General features: G+C 34.3%; 1 protein-coding gene across 3 annotated transcripts in view; it reads right to left on the bottom strand.

The window, feature by feature from the left end:
* ADGRB3 (adhesion G protein-coupled receptor B3) overlaps nucleotides 1-19,777 on the bottom strand; it is a 909,716-nt gene that overhangs the window by 75,786 nt on the left and 814,153 nt on the right. For all 3 annotated transcript variants that reach the window (XM_074237293.1, XM_074237296.1, XM_074237295.1), the window contains exons 21-22: nucleotides 8,883-9,033; nucleotides 5,415-5,484 (exon numbers count right to left, since the gene is read on the bottom strand). In XM_074237293.1, the coding sequence (XP_074093394.1) occupies nucleotides 5,415-5,484; nucleotides 8,883-9,033 (221 nt within the window). The remainder of the gene's footprint in view (nucleotides 1-5,414; nucleotides 5,485-8,882; nucleotides 9,034-19,777) is intronic.

Below are 19,777 nucleotides of genomic sequence, written 5' to 3'. Positions count from 1 at the left end.
TGCAGATGATTTCAATGCAAATGTGAATATAAGGGAAGATGGCAAAAAATATGTTGGAAAACATGGTTCAAACTTAAGAATTAAGAGAGAAACTCACTGACTATACAAATCAGCTCAATGGTAATACCAAATCCAGTCTGCTGCCAGATTTTGTACAGTCAATGAACTAAAAAACAGTTTTTTTGCTTTTTAAAAATTTAAAAACTATTCTTAGACCATCAAGTAATTAATTATAATCCTGTAATAAAATAGGAATAGTGTCTTCAAGAAGAGAGTTAAGAGGGCCTGAACATGGTAGGCACTATGCTCCTCAAAAAAAGGAAAAAGAAAAGGAAATGATTATATTTTAAAGAAATGACTGGCTGTCATTCATGGTGAGAATCATTTCTGAATTAGTTTCTTATATGTGGCCAATTTACAAGCTTGTTAGAACAAAGATCAAAGGAGAAGGATTAATCCCCCACCAAAAAAAAAGAAGGACATAGCATACAATTGAAGCAACTCCAGTCTGACATAATTAAACAAATAAGTGATATAAAATAACGTGAAATGGATTAAAGAACAAACATTGAAACTGTCACTGTAATCTAAGGAAATTTAGGTGATTTTAATCAATCATTATATTGTGAAGACCCACAGAATCTTAAATTTGTGTTAACTAGTGAACTACCAGTGCCAAGTAAAGAAATATGGCAGCTGGGAGAATTACTGGTTTAGAAAATGGATGGCAAAAGATCTTAAGTGATCTCGCCTCACAAAAGAGTAAGAAGTTTATAGAAAAGTAAGTTTGCAGATATATTTGTGAGAGAAATAACTAAGGTATCTCAACCTTTTTTTTTTAAGGTAGCTCATTTTTAGGGCATTTAATAATGAAACTGAAAGGACAAAGTACTGATAAAAATGTTGGAAAAGACTTCTAGACCTCTACATATTTCTTTAACAAGTTATTTTCTATATCAATAATAGTAAATCCCTCATATTTGAACTCTAACAGCACAGTCCATCAAATGCTAAATCAAAAAGTACCTATAGGACTAAGAAAAAAAGGAAAGAACAATGAGGCTAGAGAGTACACAAAGGAGAATTATTCTAGAGATAATACAATTGTGATTTTCAGTGAATATATATATATATATATATATATATATATATATATGAATATATATATATATATATATATATATATATATATATATATATATGTCAGATTATGGCAAGACTGGTGATGAAGGACTATAGTCCCTATTGTTGCAGGTGGTTGAGGCTGGTGAATAACTTTAATTTGGTAGTTCTGGGTTGCAGTAGAGCTAAAACTTATTGGATATCTGTCCTAATCCAACACCACTATAGTGAATCTCTAGAAGCAAAGGGCCATTGGGCTGTCTAAGTAAGGATGAACCAACCCAATTTACAAAAATAGAGCAAGTTAAATCTTCTATGCCAATCACAATTGGGATCAGGCTTATCTATTTCATTTAAAGCCTTGGAAGACCTGGGAGAGTTAGTCTCTGAAAAAAACAAAAACAAAAACAAAAACCAAAAAAGGAAAAACTTGGAAACAATTATGAAACTTATGAAAAAGGCAACCAATGAATTGCTAATTATTGCTAACAAACATGGGTAGTAAACCATGGGCAAGCCATAACTTTCCCAGATCTCAGTTTTTTTTCATCTGTAAAATGAGGGAGTTTGACTCATGGGTCTCTGAGGGCTCATCTATGATCTATGAATTATTAATACATAAGACCTTTCCAAAATTTTTATGACAATAATCTATGCCCACATTAAAGAACCCATTTCATAAAGGCAAGGGAAAGGAAAAATAGGCTCATGAAAACAATCTTCTATTACATACATCCCCTCTATAGTTAAACATCTGACTCAAAGGTTTATAAAATAGATCTTCCTAGAGCTATTATTTGTTGACATTTAAACATTTAATTCAGTAGAGAAAATTATTGATTTATGGGCTCTCCTCTAACATTCTTTCCCTCTATGAATATACTACAAACATGATTCCTTGAAAGATGTAATAAGAGAAATAAGTTGTTCAACACTTTTCTGTTTATTGAAATCATACAAGAACTAAAATAAGAAAAGATATATGTTTTTCATTCTTATGTAGGATTCTAGCACAAACTCTAAAGCAAAATCTGATTTCCAAATGTTTAGCTGATGAGTTTCTCCAGATTATCCTTTTTTGTGGATAACATTGTACTACCCATATGAAGTCCTAGAACAATGTAGAACTTGGAAAAAATCATTCAAAAGAATTTAACTTCATTATTTGACTCTACATAAGAAAAAGCATGAATGAAGAATGCTATGGTACAGACCAGAGGTGTCAAACATGTAGCCCACAAGTCTCCCATGTATGGCCTGAACCAGATTAAAATGTAATTGGAAAACATTAAAACTACAATAAAACATCTATAATATCATATTTTGAAATAATCCAACTTGCTGCTTGTAGCAACTATATCCTCCATATCTTTTTGAGTTTGCTACCACTGCTCTAGACTTTGTTATGCAGTTATTTAATTTACTATGTACAATTTGTCTAGGAACTGTAAATGGACAATATCTTAGGACCAGGATTGAATAAGAAGAAAAGCATGGGAAGGGGAGTCATGCAATACTTTTAATGACTCTTAGCTGCCCCTCCCCAAGAACTAAAAACTTATCTTCTCCAAATCCATATCCTTCCAGTGATGCTGTATTGTTGAGTTGCAGGTTTTTTAGAGGTAGCTAGCAGGTGCAATTGGACCTGCAATCTGGAAGAACCAAATTCAAATCTGTTCTCATATACTTTGTGTGGCCCTGGGCAAGTCAATTATCCTTTCTTTGCCTCAGTTTTTCTCCACCAAAAAATGGGCTTAATAACTGCCTCACAAGGTTGTTGTAAGAATAGAATGAGATATTTTAAAAATCATCTAGTATGGTGCCTGGATAATTCCTTTCACTTTCCCTTCCTCCTAAAAATTAAAATTTCACTCGAAAGGGCAATAGAGAAGCACTTGGTGAGAGAATATAGGATTCAAAATATAATAAATAAAGAATTAGACAGGAGAAGCAGTGAAAAGAACATCATCAATGAGATATAAGATTAGAAAAGGTGGGTCAGTCATGGAACCATAGATAAGAGTTTTTTAGAAGCAAAAGTAATGACTGGGTTATAGTCTGTACCACTAGAGAGAGTATTTGCATTGGTGAAATAATAGATCCCTTAACAAAATAATTTCTTTATCCTAATTTGTAACATTCTTGAGGACAGGTATTATGGTAGGCTTTGCCTCATGTTCCTCCTACTCTGTATGCTTAATATTCAAATGAACTTATTTTTAATGGGGAAAATATAATAACTACTAAAATAGATTACTACAGAATTGCTTGAGGAACAAATTGTAAACATTTAGTTTGTGCAGCACATAAATAGGGAACCAACTCCCTAAGAGTGATCTAAGGCTCCTAAATCATCTCCTCACACTTATCAACAGTCCCTTTGAAAAGACTAGAAGGGCTTAATAGTCTTGATGCTGCACCTTTAGCTTATTTTCAATTAAACAATGGAATTTTGCATTTTAAAACTTGCCTTTCACCAACTACTTTTCTCATTCTTCTCTCCCCTCTTTCTGATTCTTTATCAAAATTAGAGGGGAATAAAAATATATGTAGATGAATTTATGTTCACTACATAAAAATATCAATATCAACATGAAATTCCACTAATTTACAATTCATATCATTGAATGAGACAATGGAATGAGTCCTTCTGGCTACAGAAAGACTACTCTTTTACAATGAGACTTACACTTATCATCCTCTCATTTTTTCCCTTAATATTCAGATTCTGAATGTCAGACTATCATGGAACCTAGAAGTTTCATCCTGGGTTCGAGTATTTTGGACAACAAAAATTTAATTATAACATGAAAGTGTGATCAATATTTCAACATTGAACCATTTGCCTCATGATCTTTGCAGGGAATTTGAGGTGCAGTATTGACTTCAGCTAACTTTCTAAGAAAATGATAGAAGTACCAACAGTTAGGATCATAAGGCAGTGTAGCTATTTATCTGTACTTTCAATCATCCAAGTAACAGGAATTCTTTATCTTTAACTCCCTTCTAAAATATGGTTTTACTCTGGAAGACTGGGGGCTAGGGCCTATGAGTGTTACATGACCAAGTGTAGGAATTAAGAATTAGGAGGAATGTATTAGGTCCTATTATAAGCCACAACACCCAAAACAATCTTTCAGATTGGCTATTTTTTCCATCTCTCCACGTTTACTCCTTGCAAAACTCTAATAGGAGCAAATAGTTGCCTCTTCATTTCTGTGTTCTGATTATCCTCATCTTCCATGTCCCACTATGATGATTTCTATCTTCTGTATTCCTATATATCCTAATCTGATCATCTCTATTGAACTTCCATGGCCCCTATCTGCCCTGCTCTGATCATGTCCATCTTCCATATTCCATGTTTCTTACATTTCCTAACCTGATCATATCTATTGTCCATCATGCATCCTAAAAGTCCTGTTCTCCATCACTGTATTTGGTACTGGTGGAGAGTTTAAGGAAGCTACTTTTCCTCCCCAAATACTGCTTTCTCCTTTAAATCTTCCATCTCAAAGGCCTTCCCCAGTAATCTTCAGGAAAATCCTACTCTTCTATTAGAGAGGGCTTTAGATTTGGTGCAGAGAAGTCCTGAAGTATCTTACTCTCCTTTCTCATTTCTTGGATGTGTATATACACATACACACACACACACACACACACACTCACATACATGCATACCTTCAAACACAGATCAAGAAGGATTTCATCATTTGAAGACAATTTTAAATATGGATTATTTGGTATCTAGTGCCATCATTTCTGAACTGGCTCCTGAGCCAAAGCAAATTATTGAACCCTATATTATTATTTTATGTAGTTACTATAGTTTGGCAGACTTGACAAATGTGACAACATAGGCTTGATGCCAATATGCAAATGGTGTTTTCATGGTGACATTGTAAACTCTGTATCAGATTGACATTTGAAGTCAAAATGTGCCAAGATTTATTCATTTGTAAATTTTCATTGATATTACCCAGAAAGTACCATGTCCCTTACTATTTTGACATCTTTATTGCAAAATAACATAAGAAACAGAATGAATGGACACAGTAATGATATTATAAAATAATTATAGTGAATATAAGCTCCATAAAGCCCTCCAACCCTAAATCTATGACCTTTGTGCATTTATTATCTCTTCCTTAACTCTATACTAAGACAATTTCTGCAATTGTTAGTCATTGCACAAAATGTAAGTCATTAAGTACTGGGAAACTACCACTGATGAGGCCTATTTGACAATTAGCTTTATTACAAACATGATTTGTCACTGTGGATGGACTTACTAGTGATCCGTGCCATATCCTTTCGTCCTGGTGAAACCTACTGAAATGGCCACTACTAATGCTGGTAGACCTGCAAGGAAAGCAAAGACCAAATTGTTTCAGTTCAAAATAAACAATTTGCCTAAGAAATACTGAATGAAGTGAAAATGAAAGACTTGTCTGTGGATGACTATTTTTGTAAAACATGATTCTGGAAGGAAACAGGCTTTCTTTGAAATCTGCAAATATGAAAGAGACAACTAGATTTTCAACCTAGAGCACTGCTCTGATTTCTAGGTAACTACTTTATTTGATATTGGTTTAAAATGAACTAATAATAATTTTGATGTTTCTTTCTATCTCCCCCCCCCTTTCTCTTTAGAAAGAGAGTAGGTTTATGCTGATTTATAGAAAACTTACAGATTCAAAGACAGCAGGCAAAACACAGATGGGTGATGAAATAGAATATCAATGACATATTCATTTAATCACAAACTGAGCAAAATGTGCTAACTTTCAATCCCTATCATCCACTTTCCACCATGGAAATATAGGAACATAGGAATTTCTCTACTGATGCAGTTATGGTTCATTTAGCTTCATAGTCTCTTGGCAAATGAAATACCAAGAGAAATGGGGTGAAAGTACAGTGTATGTTCTCTGATGTCAATCTTCAAGGTTAATTGCTTAACAAATTCCCTTAGCAAGCATTTGTGTCTATTCTACTTGTACAATTGTCCAAATTTTTTGGAACCCATTGATAAGGATTCCTGAATTATCTCTTGGGGTAATGATACTTTGTGTGATGTCATCCTTTTATGAGTTTGAAACTTACCTCATTCAAATTTCAAAGAGGGGTCCCTTTTCTCCTTGAATATCAGGATTTGGTTGATGAATCTATATTTATGTTAGTCATATAATCAATGATTTTATAGATTTTGTTCATGTCTTTTCTCAAAATTTATCTTTCCCAATTGTAAACTTTCAACTCATGTTTACTCTTTCATATGATTCTCATCTTCCTTCTTGAACATTCTGCTTGAATTTCTTTGACTAGCTATAAATGTTATTTTTAATTTATTGAATAAAAAGGATATATAATGTAGTATAAAAAGATGATTGCTCATGAAACTGCAAATCTATGATGTATAACATGCTATTCCTTAAAAGTTATCACATAATCCCTCCCCCTCCCTGCTCTAGGAAAAAAATATCATATATCATCAGATCATCTACAAAAAGATATCTACAAATAGTTTTATTACCTTATTTTCTATTCTGATTATTTTTCTTTTTATATTGAGACTGCTAGGATTTCCAGTACAATGTTGAATAATATTGGTGATAGTGGGCATTCTCATTTCATACCTGATTTATATATAGTTCTTTTTATTAGTTCTTTCTCTGGATGCAGATAGAATTTTCCTTCAAATGTTCTTTGAAATCAAATTGGGAACTTTCTAGATTTGTTCTAATTCTACTATATGTTTTTGAAATTCTAGAACTGGAAAGTCCTCTGGACTGTGTGAGTGGCCTTTTTGTTCATACTCACATTGGACTAGTATACTAATGAGAAATGAAAGTTCTTAATTCTTCATTTATGCATATATTTTGGATTTGCAACCCTTATAAGGATTCCTTTACTCTTGCACTTATCAAAAAATCATCAATCACTTTTAATTTTTTTTACTCAGACTATTCTTCAAAAGATAGACTCCCACTGGAAAGACTTTCACTCATTAATTCATTCATTCATTCACACATTCACTTATGTAACAAGCATTAAGTTTTTATTTTATTCATTTAGCTAGGATCTGGAAATACAAACTCAAAAAGATACAACCATTTTTGCCCTCAAGGTACTTATATTCTACTAGTGGATCCTCAGGAGGGAAAAATGAGAAATGATTTCCTGCTCTCTCTCCAGCAGCATGATTAATGGCTCATAACTTTAAGCATATAATTTGCCTACATCAAAACTCATCTGGCATTTTTTAAATGTAGAACAGTCTTCAAATAATCTTTTCCCACCAGATAGCCTCTTCATTCATTCATTCCTCCATTCAAAAAGTATTCACTGACTAGTTTAGTTTGCTCATTTCTCCATATATGGAGAATCCATAAAAAATATAAAGTCTATGCTCTAAAAAATTGTCTTTTAGTAGTGGAAAATATTTATACAGAAAATAAATTTAAAAAAAATTCAAAACCTATATGAATTTTTCTTTTTGTGGAGAGGGTATAATGCACAACTATTTGGTGTTATACAAACTTGGGGGTTTCATAAGTACTACAGATCATTAATAAAGATATGAAATAAAATCAATTCAAGTAGGAATTCCTAAGAAACCCTATCAGTATGGTTTTTCATTCCAAGAAGTATTGGATTCTCTATTTATTATACAATCTCACTAATTCATTTGTGATTTTTTAATAACCTTAATGGATTTAAAAAAATTAAATAAATTCTCCTTTGCTTAGATACATAGGCAACCTCCTAATGAAATACAATAAATAATATTCACAATTTACATTTGTAGAAAGCACTTTTTCAGGAATGTTGGCTATATAAAGTTTCCATAATCCTGCCCTTTAATATCAACAATACCAGAATGTCCAGTGTGGCATGGTATTCACTATTAAAGGGTTCTTTAATTTCTCTCTGAAATCCTCCCAACTATTAAGTATGATGTGTGAATTTACCAAGCCTTTGTCATTGCATTCATCTTTTATATACAGTGGTCAGTTCCCCTAATTTCATTCTCTGTGTGGTCTCAAAATACTTTAGTAGATAATCACTTAGTTCTGGGGATTTGGTTATATTTGATTTGGAAATTTAGTTTCAAATATTGTCAATAGCTTCAATCTATCTATTTTGCCAATAGGAAATTTAGGAGCAGAAAAGCCCCTAATGCCCTCCTCAGTGATACTGAAGCAAAAAATCAATTCAGTCTGTCATCCAGTGCCTTTTCATCTGTGAGTTCTCCATGTACCCACCATCAACAAGGAATCCCACCTATTCTCTAGCTGGGTTCTTATTTTTGATATAAAATTAGTTTTTGAATCACTTTCAGGTTTTTCCTTATAGCATTTTTTTGGTGCACCTAATTGGGATTTATACCTAAACTCTCATATATAAAGGCCAAGTGTCTTCAAGAATTGTATAGGTTTTATATTTCTAGGGGAAAATAAATTGGCAGAAGCCATTTCCTTTTCTGCATATCTGAGTTTCAGGTCCTATAGCTTGTGTACTGGGAAAACTGTAATTGGCTAACTATGTAGGTAATTTGAAACTGATTCCTTATTTTCAATTCCCAAATGATGAACAGACTTTCAGAATTAGCTATTATCATTTATAGCATTTCTATCTCCCAATAACTCCAAAGATAAAATTTGTAAAAATTGGTGATGGTCCTATTTCAAAATCTGACCCTCTAAACTCAATTTCATGAGATATGGAAAGTATACATTTTTAATACATTTGCTTACCCCATCCAAGGCACAAGAAGCGCTTCCTTATGAGTCGAGTTCTAATTTTCCCTGTTACAGCCATGTATGACTGCCACGCTTCTGTCAGTACCCAACAGAATGAAGCTAGGAAAAAGAAGTGCAAAAATGCAGTAGTCGTGGTACAGATGCCCTGTAGAAGAGAGAAAGACTCACAATGAATAACTAGGAATAATAGTTTTTCCTTCAAGGGAACTGTTAATCAGTTTCTACAGCTCCTCCATACCCTCTTTTCTCCACTAGTGATAGACCCGACCCTAAGGCGCACTCTCATCACACCTCACTCTTGGACTACAGCAGTAGCATTTTGGTTGATCTCCTTGTTTCATGTCTCTTCCCATTCTCCTCTATCATCCCTTCAGCTGTCAAATTTAATTTTCTAAATTCAGATCTGACCATGTTATCCTGATATATAAATTTCAACTTCTACAAGAAGTCTTTCTGGATCTTCCTTTAAGATTTAACCTATTTTAACTCCTTGTCCACCTCTTCTCCATTGATTAACATCAACTGAAACTGTCTTTCTTTGTATCCCCCAACACATACTACAATATCTGGTAAATAATAGGTACTTATTAAATCCTTGTTGACAGTATTTATTATATGACTAAAGTATACTGAATGACTATGTGAGGCTCTGGGGATACAAAGACAAAAAAAATCATATAATTTCTTCCCTCCAGGAGCTTACATTCTATCAGGTAAGCCAGCATACACACTTATCAGTGCATACAAAATACATGCAAACTAAATACAAGGTAATTTGCAGGGTAGGAGGGGAAAGACTAAAAGGTCAACCAGGCTTTATATAGGAGAAAGCATTTAAGTTAAGCTACAACCCAAGCATAGAGGAAAGCTTTTACAGAGGCACAGAGAAAGGAACTAGAAGGTTACATATGAGAAGGCAAGAAAGCATTTATTAATCACCTATTGTGTATTAGGTACTGAGCTAAGAGCTTTAAAAGGTGATTTTTCTTTTGAGAAAATAGCAAGTTGATCAGTTTGATTGGACCAGACTGAGTTCTGATTGTAAAAGGATTTAAATGACAAATAGAAGAGTTTCTTTCTATTTGATCTAAGGAACATCAGTAATCTCTGGAGAAACTTGAATAGGGGAATGCTTTAGGAGTAGTTTTTAGTTTCTTGAATATTACTTTGGTAGAAGTGTCAATGATATATTAAAAAGAGGAGAGATATTTGAGGCAAGAAGACCCATTACAAGGTTATTGCAGTAGCCTAGATGAAGAGGATGAGTTTCTGAACTAGCATGGTGGTCATGTGAATCAAGAGAAAGGGGCAGAAACTAAGGATATTTTATATTATAAAAATCAACAAACTTGGCAACTGATTGAACTGATTAGGTACAGAAAGAATAGTAAGGAAAAGTAAGGACCGCAACTTTGCTTTACCTGAGAATCTTATTATATTCCTACAATTATTGTTAGCAGAAGGATTAGGGATTAATTTGATTAAAAAATAGACCCAAAATGAATTTATAACTATCAACAGTATATAGATACTAGAAACTATACTACACTGTACCAGAGAAAGTATTTTTGTTAAAAAAATAAAATAATTCCAATTCTCACTTTTAGATTAATTTTTTTCATGAAGAATTTAGTTACAAATCTCAGTTTCAGGGTGCAGATTAATTTTTCTGTTTTCTTTGATTTTCTTTCAATGCTCACTATATGGAGAAGATTATGGAATATATGATGGATTTCCTTTAGTTAAATACAAATGACATTTTCAATAATTGGTGTTTAATGAATCACATAAAAAAGGCACCTGAAAGATCCTCCATATAAATCTATTATCCAGTTCTCTTTTTTTCTGTTTTAACAGCTAAAATGATAGTAATTTCACATTAGTAAGTACAAGTATCCTTCAGAAGGAAAAAATGATGCAGAATTACATTTCTTTGGTTTGAGTAAGGTGTAACAGCAAAGTATAAAATAAGAATGGGCAAATAGCCTAGTTAAAAAGAAATATCATGAATGTTTTTAGGTACTTAATACATTGTGTTATTCTGTGTTATTAAATTTCAATGTGTTCTAATCAGATCATTTGGAAAAGCTAATGGAGTCACTGGCTATATGTAACTATGATTTCATGGCATCTTGTCTCATGTAATTTAATCACTCTAAATATTCTGATTATTCCTTTACCCATAACCAACCAATAAAATAAGTCTATCCATCAGCTTTGGTTTTACTATTTTATATTCTGTCATTAATGGTTCCATTTTAGGTAAGAGAATTCCTGCTAGAAAGGAGCTTGAATTAAATCAGGCCTAGGAAAGGAAATATGTCCTTGGCTTTGTCAATGTGTTCTTTGCTAGTCTCTGAAAGGGGTCTTAAAAAACTTGAGGTAATTAGAATTTTAAAAATCCTTCATAAGAAAGGACATTCAAATTCATATTATCCAATTCCTATTTGAAGCATGAACTCCTGACAAAATTTCACTTCCATCTATAGGGACTCAGCTGAAGGATCCCATTCCATAGTTAATATGCTTTTCTTACATTGAATCAAAATGTATCTCTGTTATTTCTATTCTGAGTCCTAGTCCCATGCCCTACAACAAAAAAGGAAACTTCTCCCCTTCCTTTCCCCAAACTTAATCACTAAATATACTAATTATTTCTTAACATTCAACCTATCTATACAGTCTGCATCTCAAATTTATCCCCATTTGTGCTTTATGTATCATTTTTGTATATAGTTGTTTGCATGCAGCCTCCATTATTACAGGTGAGTTTCTTTAGAAAATTCTGTCCTTTGCCTTTCTCTGTCTCCTCAGCTTTAGTGCAATGTCTGGCACATAGTAGGTGCTTAATAAATGCTTATTAAATGATTGGCATGCAACTTTTCAAATATTTGCGATCTATTAAAGAATATTAATATGGGAGCATATTTAAATTTTCCTTTTAAGTAAAACATAGAAATAGATGAAGGGTGATAACAAAAATGCTGAAACAAGAATAATTCTAGTCTTTACTTTACTTTTAGCCCTTTAAAAAATCATTTCCAGCTCCATACCTGAACTGATTGGGCTCTGACTGCTTCTTTCCTTTGCTGTCTCTTAAAGTACTCTGATCCACTCTGCTTCACTGAGAAAGGTTAACTTATTGATTTCATGAAGATTTCCCTTTGTTTGCTTCAAAAATATACTGGAGGGCAATGATTAGGGAAGATCCTGAGGAAGGACTATTTTTTTTTTTTTTTGGTTTTCATTTATTTATTTGTTTGTTTGGTTATTTATTTATTTTTATTTTGTACAAATGATGTTTTTTTATACATTACTAAAATATTCTTGTTTAAGAGTAAACATAATATGCACTCCCCCCAAAAAATATAGACCCCCCATGAGCGATAAAGGAGAGAGAAAAAATAAAAAATTTAAATAAAAAAATAATAATAATAGGTAGGTGTGGCCATGTGGACAGAGCACCAGCCCTGGAGCCAGGAGCACCCTAGCCCCAATTCAGCCGCAGCCACCCAACAATCACCAAGCTGTGTGACCCCAGGCAAGCCACCCCAACCCCATTGCCCTGAAAAAAGCAAAAAAAAGACCCCAAATAAAAAATAGTAATAATAATAATAATAATAATAATAATAATAATAAATATTAGGGGTGGTCAGGTGGCAGACAGAGCACCGGCCCTGGAGCCAGGAACACTCAGGTTCAAATCCAGCCTCAGACACCCAAGAATCACACAGCTGTGTGGCCCCAGGCAAGCCACCCAGCCCCATTTGCCCTGCAACCCCCCCAAATAATAATGAATAATAATAATAATAATAACAATAATAATAATAATAACAATAATAATAATAATAATAATAATAATAAATGTGCTTCACTTTGTGTTCCAGCTCTGTCATGGGTGGATCACATTCTTTAGGATAAGTCCATCACAAAAGCTACTTCCATATTTTTCCACTATTGCCATTGCTGATCACAACTCCCTCCATTCATACTTCTCCATTACTATATACACTATATTTTCTTTCTCCTTTCACTGTGTCTCTGCTAAAGGGTAGCTGAGTGGTGCAGCAGACAGATCCCTGGCCCTGGGAGCAAGAGGCCCTGAGCCCACATACCACCCCTTAGGCCCAGCATCCACCTGGCCCTATGATCCTGGACAGGCCATCCAATCCAAGCCCCTTGCAAGAAGTAAAAAAAGAAAATGTGTTATATCTGACCGCTCTCCCCCATGGTCCACCCTCTCCTCCATTGCTCACATTACCCCCCTTCCCCCTGTCCCCCTTCCCTCCTTCTTACTCCAGATGTCTATACCCCATTGAGTATATATATGCTGTTTCCTCTCCTAGCTACCTCTGATGAGAGCGAAGATTCCCTCATTCCCCCTTGCCTTCCCTCCTTCCATATGATTGCAATAGCTCATTGTAATAAAAGAATCTTATTATATGAAACATCTTAGCCCATTCCACCTCTCCTTTTTCTTTCTCCCATTACATTTCCCTTTTAGACATCGACTCCATTTTTACACCACATTATATCTTCAAATTCAGCTCTTTCCTGTGCTTCAACTATAAAAGCTCCTTCTACCTGCTCTATTAAATGAAAAGGTTCATATGAGTATTATCAATGTCATTTTTCCATGCAGGAATACATGTAGTTCATCATCATTAAGTCCCTCATATTTTCCCCTTCACCTCTACTCTCTATGATTCACCTGAGTCATATATTTGAAGATCAAACCTTCTGTTCAGCTCTGGCCATTCCAATAGGAACATTTGAAATTCCCCTGGTTCATTGAAAGTCCACCTTTTTCCCCGGAAGAGGACATTCAGTTTTGCTGGGTAGTTGATTCTTGGTTGCTATCCGAGCTCTTTTGCCTTCAGGAATATTATATTCCAAGCCCTACGAGCTTTAATTGTAGTTTCTGCTAAGTCCTGTGTGATCCTGACTGCAGCTCCATGGTATTTGAATTGTGTCCTTCTGGCTGCTTGTAATATTTTCTCTTTGACTTGGGAGTTCTGTAACTTGGCTATAATATTCCTGGGGGTTGTTTTTTTTTTTTTGGATCTCTTTCTTGGGGAGACCGATGGATTCTCTCAATTTCTATTTTGCCCTCTGCTTCTAGGATATCAGGGTAATTTTTCTGTAGTAATTCTTTGAAAATGATGTCAAAACTCTTTTCCTGATCATGAATTTCAGGTATTCTAATAATTTTTAGATTATCTTTCCTAAATCCATTTTCCAGATCAGTTGTTTTTTCAATGAGATGCTTCACATTTTCTTCTAATTTTTCATTCTTTTGGTTTTGAAGTATTGTATCTTGATTTCTCATAAAATCAGCAGCCTCCCTCAGTTTTTTATTTTTTATTTTTTTAGTTTTTTTGCAAGTCAATGGGGTTAAGTGGCTTGCCCAAGGCCACACAGCTAGGTAATTATTAAGTGTCTGAGACCGGATTTGAACCCAGGTACTCCTGATTCCAGGGCCAGTGCGTTATCCACTACACCACCTAGCCGCCCCTTTTAGATTTTTTTTAAATTTTTTTTCCCTCAGTTGTATTCTACATCTGAAGGATTTGTTTTCCTCAGAGAGCTTTCTTATCTCTTTTTTTCCATCTGGACAATTCTGCTTTTTAAACATTCTTCACCTCAATAACTTTTTGAACTGATTTATCCATTTGACCTATGCTGGTTTTTAGCATGTTATTTTCTTCAGTATTTTTTCTGAATCTCCTTGACTAAGCTACTGACTTCATTGTCATGTTTTTCCTGCATCTCTCTCATTTCTTTTCCCAGTTTTTCTTCTATCTCCCTCACTTGATTTTCAAAGTCTTTTTTGAGCTCCGTCATAGCCTGTGCTCTGTTTTTCTTGGAGTCTTTAGATGCAGGAGCTTGTACTTCCTCATCTTCAGATTGAGTGTTTTGATCCTTCTTGGGATCATAGGCAAAGTATTTCTTAAGGGTGCTCCTCTTTTTTTCTCTCTGCTTACTCATTTCTCCAGCCTGTGCCTGGTTTTGGGGTATTGAGTTTTTGAGTATTATTGGGATACCCCCCACACAAGGATCTCCATGTGTGAGGCTCTGTCTTCCCTCCTGCTCTGTCAATGACCATATGCGCTCCCCTCTGCCATGGGGCTGAGGTGGGGGGGGGGTCCTGCTGTTCTATAGGGGGCCTAGGGCCTAGACTGTGATCAGGATCTGAATGTGGTCAGAACCCTAGCGCCCTGTTCCAGGGAAAGAGGACAGAGCTCAGCAGTCTCTCGCCACTCCACTCCCAAGGCTCACTCACTAACACACTCACACCCTGGGGGCTCCTGCTTACAGGCTCCTGCTTCTGGTTCCTGGATCTGGGCTGCCAAGGCCTTGCTACTTGCTGAGTGCCCTGAAGGCTGGACTTCACATGTTCGCTCTGGCATAGGTCCCCCCACTGATCCTCCAAGTTGTGCCCACTGCTCCCAGAGTGTAGGTCAGGAAACTGCCCCCGCGGTTACCAGAGCCCTGGGGCTGTTTCTGGGAGGTTGAAGTTTCTTTGCTCTGGTGGGCTACCCCTCCAACCCTGTGGAGCAGAGCCTTTCTGCTCTTTTCCAGGTTATGTTGTGTTGCAGAACTGCCTCACTGGATCCCTCTGTGGATTCTGTCTCTCGAAAATTTAGTTAAAGTCCTTAGTTTATAAATTGAAACAGCACCTAAGAGACGAACCTCTCCTGTCACCCTCTTGGCTCCATCCCCTGGAAGGACTATTTTTTAGAATATTAATCCTCAAACCCTATTTTAACATCAATGTGCATCTTTTTCCTTGTTTATGATTCATGTTAGCTTAAATTCTCTTAAGATGGGAAGATTTGTTGGAGATCATTGAAAACTATCTGAACATCTCTTTTCAAGTTAGAAATACTTGGATAGAGAATAATGTAAAATTTTAATTGCTTTCCTCTTCCATTCCCTGCCTTTTTCTCTTATTCTAAGGCATTTTTTGGTAGACATAAAAAATATTTGATTCTAGATACACAGACTATTACATGCACATGGTGTACTTTAAATATTAGAGACAGTAATGGATTGTTGAGAGAAACTTCTTCTAAATTGATCATTAAAAATATGGTTTCAATTTCTCTGGAACTTACAGAGTCCAGTAATTATATGTTTACACACTAGAAAACATAGAAGTGTTTTTCTCATATATACAGTTCACTTCCCTTCCAAACACATTTCACCTTGGAAATGCGTTACAGTTTCAAGAATGTAGCTGGTTGATAGAAGGATAACAATTGACTGTGAGCTAATAAAATATTTAATATATGCCAGGAGAGCCTTCTTAAGCAGGGAAGTGACATGAGGTTTCTTTGACATCTGGTAAAAAAATGGAAAAATGGATAACAGATGTTGAAATGTATGGAATGAACACAACACTGAGGGTCCCCAATACTTTATAAGTAGTATCATTGCAGGGAAATCAGTTTTAGCTCCCAGTCAATAAAGAGATCAAGGTACTATTTTTTAATTAGGAATTAGAGTAAAAAAATTACAAAAAAAAGACTGTGCAACTAGAATATGAAACACAACAGGCCTGAAAACTGAGAGATATGAACCAGAAATTGGGTAATTTGAACAGAAATGAAATTGTTGAATATGAAGGTCAGTTTTGGTGTTTTCTTAGAGTTCACTCCTCATCATATGAAGTGATGACAGAACAGAATAAAATGTTGTACTCTATTCATTATATTGTGACAATATGTATAAATTTAAAATGTACTTTATATAAACAGCATTTTTGAGTGACAATATTTTTTTTCTTCAAACTTTCTTTGAATAGTGGACAACTATTTGCGTGGTGAGTTGTACTAGAAATTCTTTTCTTGTATGGGCTGAACTAAATGGACATTGAGATATATAATTCTCAAATTCTGTGATTCTGTGAATCAGTCTGTAAATGTTGTCTGGCATTGGATAGACTGAGACTATAGACAAAGGACTGCCTTGTCTCAGATGCCAGTACATAAAGATTAGAAGATCAAGAACCATATTTGGTGCCAAAAGGTTTCAACACTAGACCTGAAATGCATGTTTCATATAAGTTTCTTGTAGTACCCTCTCCCACACTATTTTGGGATGTAGCCTTAGCCATGCATGAATCTGAGCTGGAATTTTGGCCTAAAAATCAGGGTCATATCAAATTCTAGATCTTCAGTGTTCTGAGAGGAAGTGGTTTATACTTTTTTGCTTCCCTAATCTCTGTCTTTTGAGACAGAAACATTGCTGCCTCTGCTCATCTAAAAGTAGACATATTTACAAAAGTACTTTTTATTAATATATTTTATTTTTACATCATCTAATTTTTTCCCTTGAATAGAAATAAATAAGCACTACATAGAGCCTAGTTATCACATGGTATTTTTAAAAAAATGCATATAATGACCATAAAGATTCCTGAATGCATTAGTTGTCCCTTTGATAGCCATTATGTCCCTGAAAAAATGTCTATTTTCACCAGTGCTAAGCATTTCCAATCCATGGCATCTCATAAAATACTTCCTAATAAAGGCAGTATGGCATAATTTCAGTCAATGGCAATGCTAGACCCAATGTAAATCTTAGTCAACTATACTATAGCAATATTTTCTGTCAAACCAAAAGACATAAAGTGTCACAGCTAGAGGTATTTTATTATATTCATGCTCATGGGATGATGCTGCTGATAAACTATAAGGATACCAGTCTGATTATAAATGACATTTGCTTTTTGCTTTCCCATGAAGGCTCAATTTAAAGCAAAAAAAAAATAACTAGTATTGTCAAATGTAAATTTTTTCTTCATGTTTTCAATATATAGCTAATGTACCTTATTTCTTCCTGGGGGTTCAGTGGACACAGCACTGCAATGGGAAATGTTAGCTGCTCCAAATTAGCATTCAGCAGATAGAATTTAGTATGCAGCAAGACAAGCCCCAACATTCTTTATCATTAATCTGGAGTCCTGATGTCATTCACTCAGTAAGAATTTGAGGGGATTTTTCCTTAGGTCACTTATAACTAACACCTCATTGTATGGTGCTAGCCATAGAATGTAAGCCAGGAACCACTGTTTCAGGTTTATAGTTGTTTTCTAACAGCTGTTCTTAACAATACATCAACTGCAATGTCATTTGTGGACAACTGCAAAATATGTCTTTCCTAGTTCTCTGAGGCACAAATTCTTAGTCTGTGCATTTGTTTTTGTAATTTGTTAGTCAATCATAGAATGTTAGAACCATAAAGGACCTTAGAGAACTATCTTTTTGTAGATGAGGAAACTGAGGCCCAGAGAAAGCCTATATCCTATCCCATATCTATAAGATTTTCTAATTTTCTAATTTGTTAATGGGTATCTTGCTTCTAATGGCCTAAAGTCATATATCTTAGTCCCAGAATGCAAAGTCAGCACTAAACCTCAGGCCAATATTTTCCCCATTTCACTATGCTAAAGCTAAGGGTTATAAACCAATTATGATAAATTGATAAGGATTTTTTTCCAGTCCTTTCTGATGGGAAGATTATTATAACCTAAATTCTTTAGGCAATGACATAGAAAGACTCCTTTGAAAAACTAGCACATGAACAAAAAAATCCTGCCATTATGCTATAAAAAGGAAACTTTTCTACATACCTAAGAGATAGTGTCTACATGTTAAGAAAGCACAACACATAAATATTATTTGATTATAATTCCTGTCCATCACTTTGCAAGGGTACAGAAAGATTCTGTTCTAAACATCTGGATCTCCTTTCAGCTTACTGCAGAAAATAGAAAAGTTTATAAGAAAAGCTTTATGAGCAGCAAATGCAGTGGGGAAAAATTTAACAGTACTCACTAATTTTAATAATGCTTTCACTTACTATAAGGACAAATCACTGTCTTATTTATTTCTTTTAAGACAAAGACTTGATTCCCTATGGATAGGGTATGAGCAAGATATTTTCAAAGGAAGAAATGCAAACAAAGAGAAACCATATGAAAAAAATGTTTCAGATTAACTAATAAGAAAAATACAAAATAAAACAAGTTTAGAAGGCATGATAAATAATGGAAATAGTCAATAATGTGAAGAGGAAGATAGACACAAATCTGTTACTGGTAGAGCTGTGAATTGGTCCGACCCATTCAAGAAAACATTTTGTAACTATATTAAAATACTGACTAAACTAGTCTGATGCTAGGCATATATCCCAAGGAAGTGAAAGAATGAAACCACATTATACATAATACCTTTTTTTTTCTATTAGAAGAAAACTGGAAACTGACCATTGATTAAGTAAAGTTGAATAAAGTAATATATGAATGAAATGGAAAATAATTTTTCCATTATAAATGCAATCAATGATAACTATATGGAATTAGAAAAAATGGAAAAAATTGTAATGTGATGTACAGCAAAGTGACTAAAACTAATAAATACAATGACTAGGTCAAAGGTAAGTAGGCTCCATGAGATCAGGGACTATTTTGTTTATGTCTCAGCACATTATCCTTGACACATAAGAGGAATTTGATAAATGTTACTTAATTATAACAATGAAAATAAAAGCAATAGATGAAATCAGAAAAAATATAAGAACTATTAATGAATCCAGAGGTCTGACAGCTATGAAAGTTTAATGTAGCAGAAGTCAGATCCAGTTGCTATACTTGATTATTTTTGCTTAACTGTAATTTTATTTTATTTTTTTGCTGCCAGGACAGGCTCTGGAAAAGGAGAGAAAGTAGATAGGAAAATGATAATGAAGACTTTTTTTTAAAGGGCATAATTATTCTCAAGAAATGACTTTCCAGGAATGCCAGATACCAATAATGATAAAATTGTTTTATACATGTTAAAATATGTATCATGCTGAAAATATGTTTCAGATAAAGATAACTT

This window comes from Macrotis lagotis, chromosome 5 (genome assembly GCF_037893015.1).
Source record: "Macrotis lagotis isolate mMagLag1 chromosome 5, bilby.v1.9.chrom.fasta, whole genome shotgun sequence".
Lineage (NCBI taxonomy): Eukaryota > Metazoa > Chordata > Mammalia > Peramelemorphia > Peramelidae > Macrotis > Macrotis lagotis.
The sequence above is the reverse complement of the archived record's forward strand: the minus strand, read 5'-3'. Positions and strand labels throughout refer to the sequence as shown.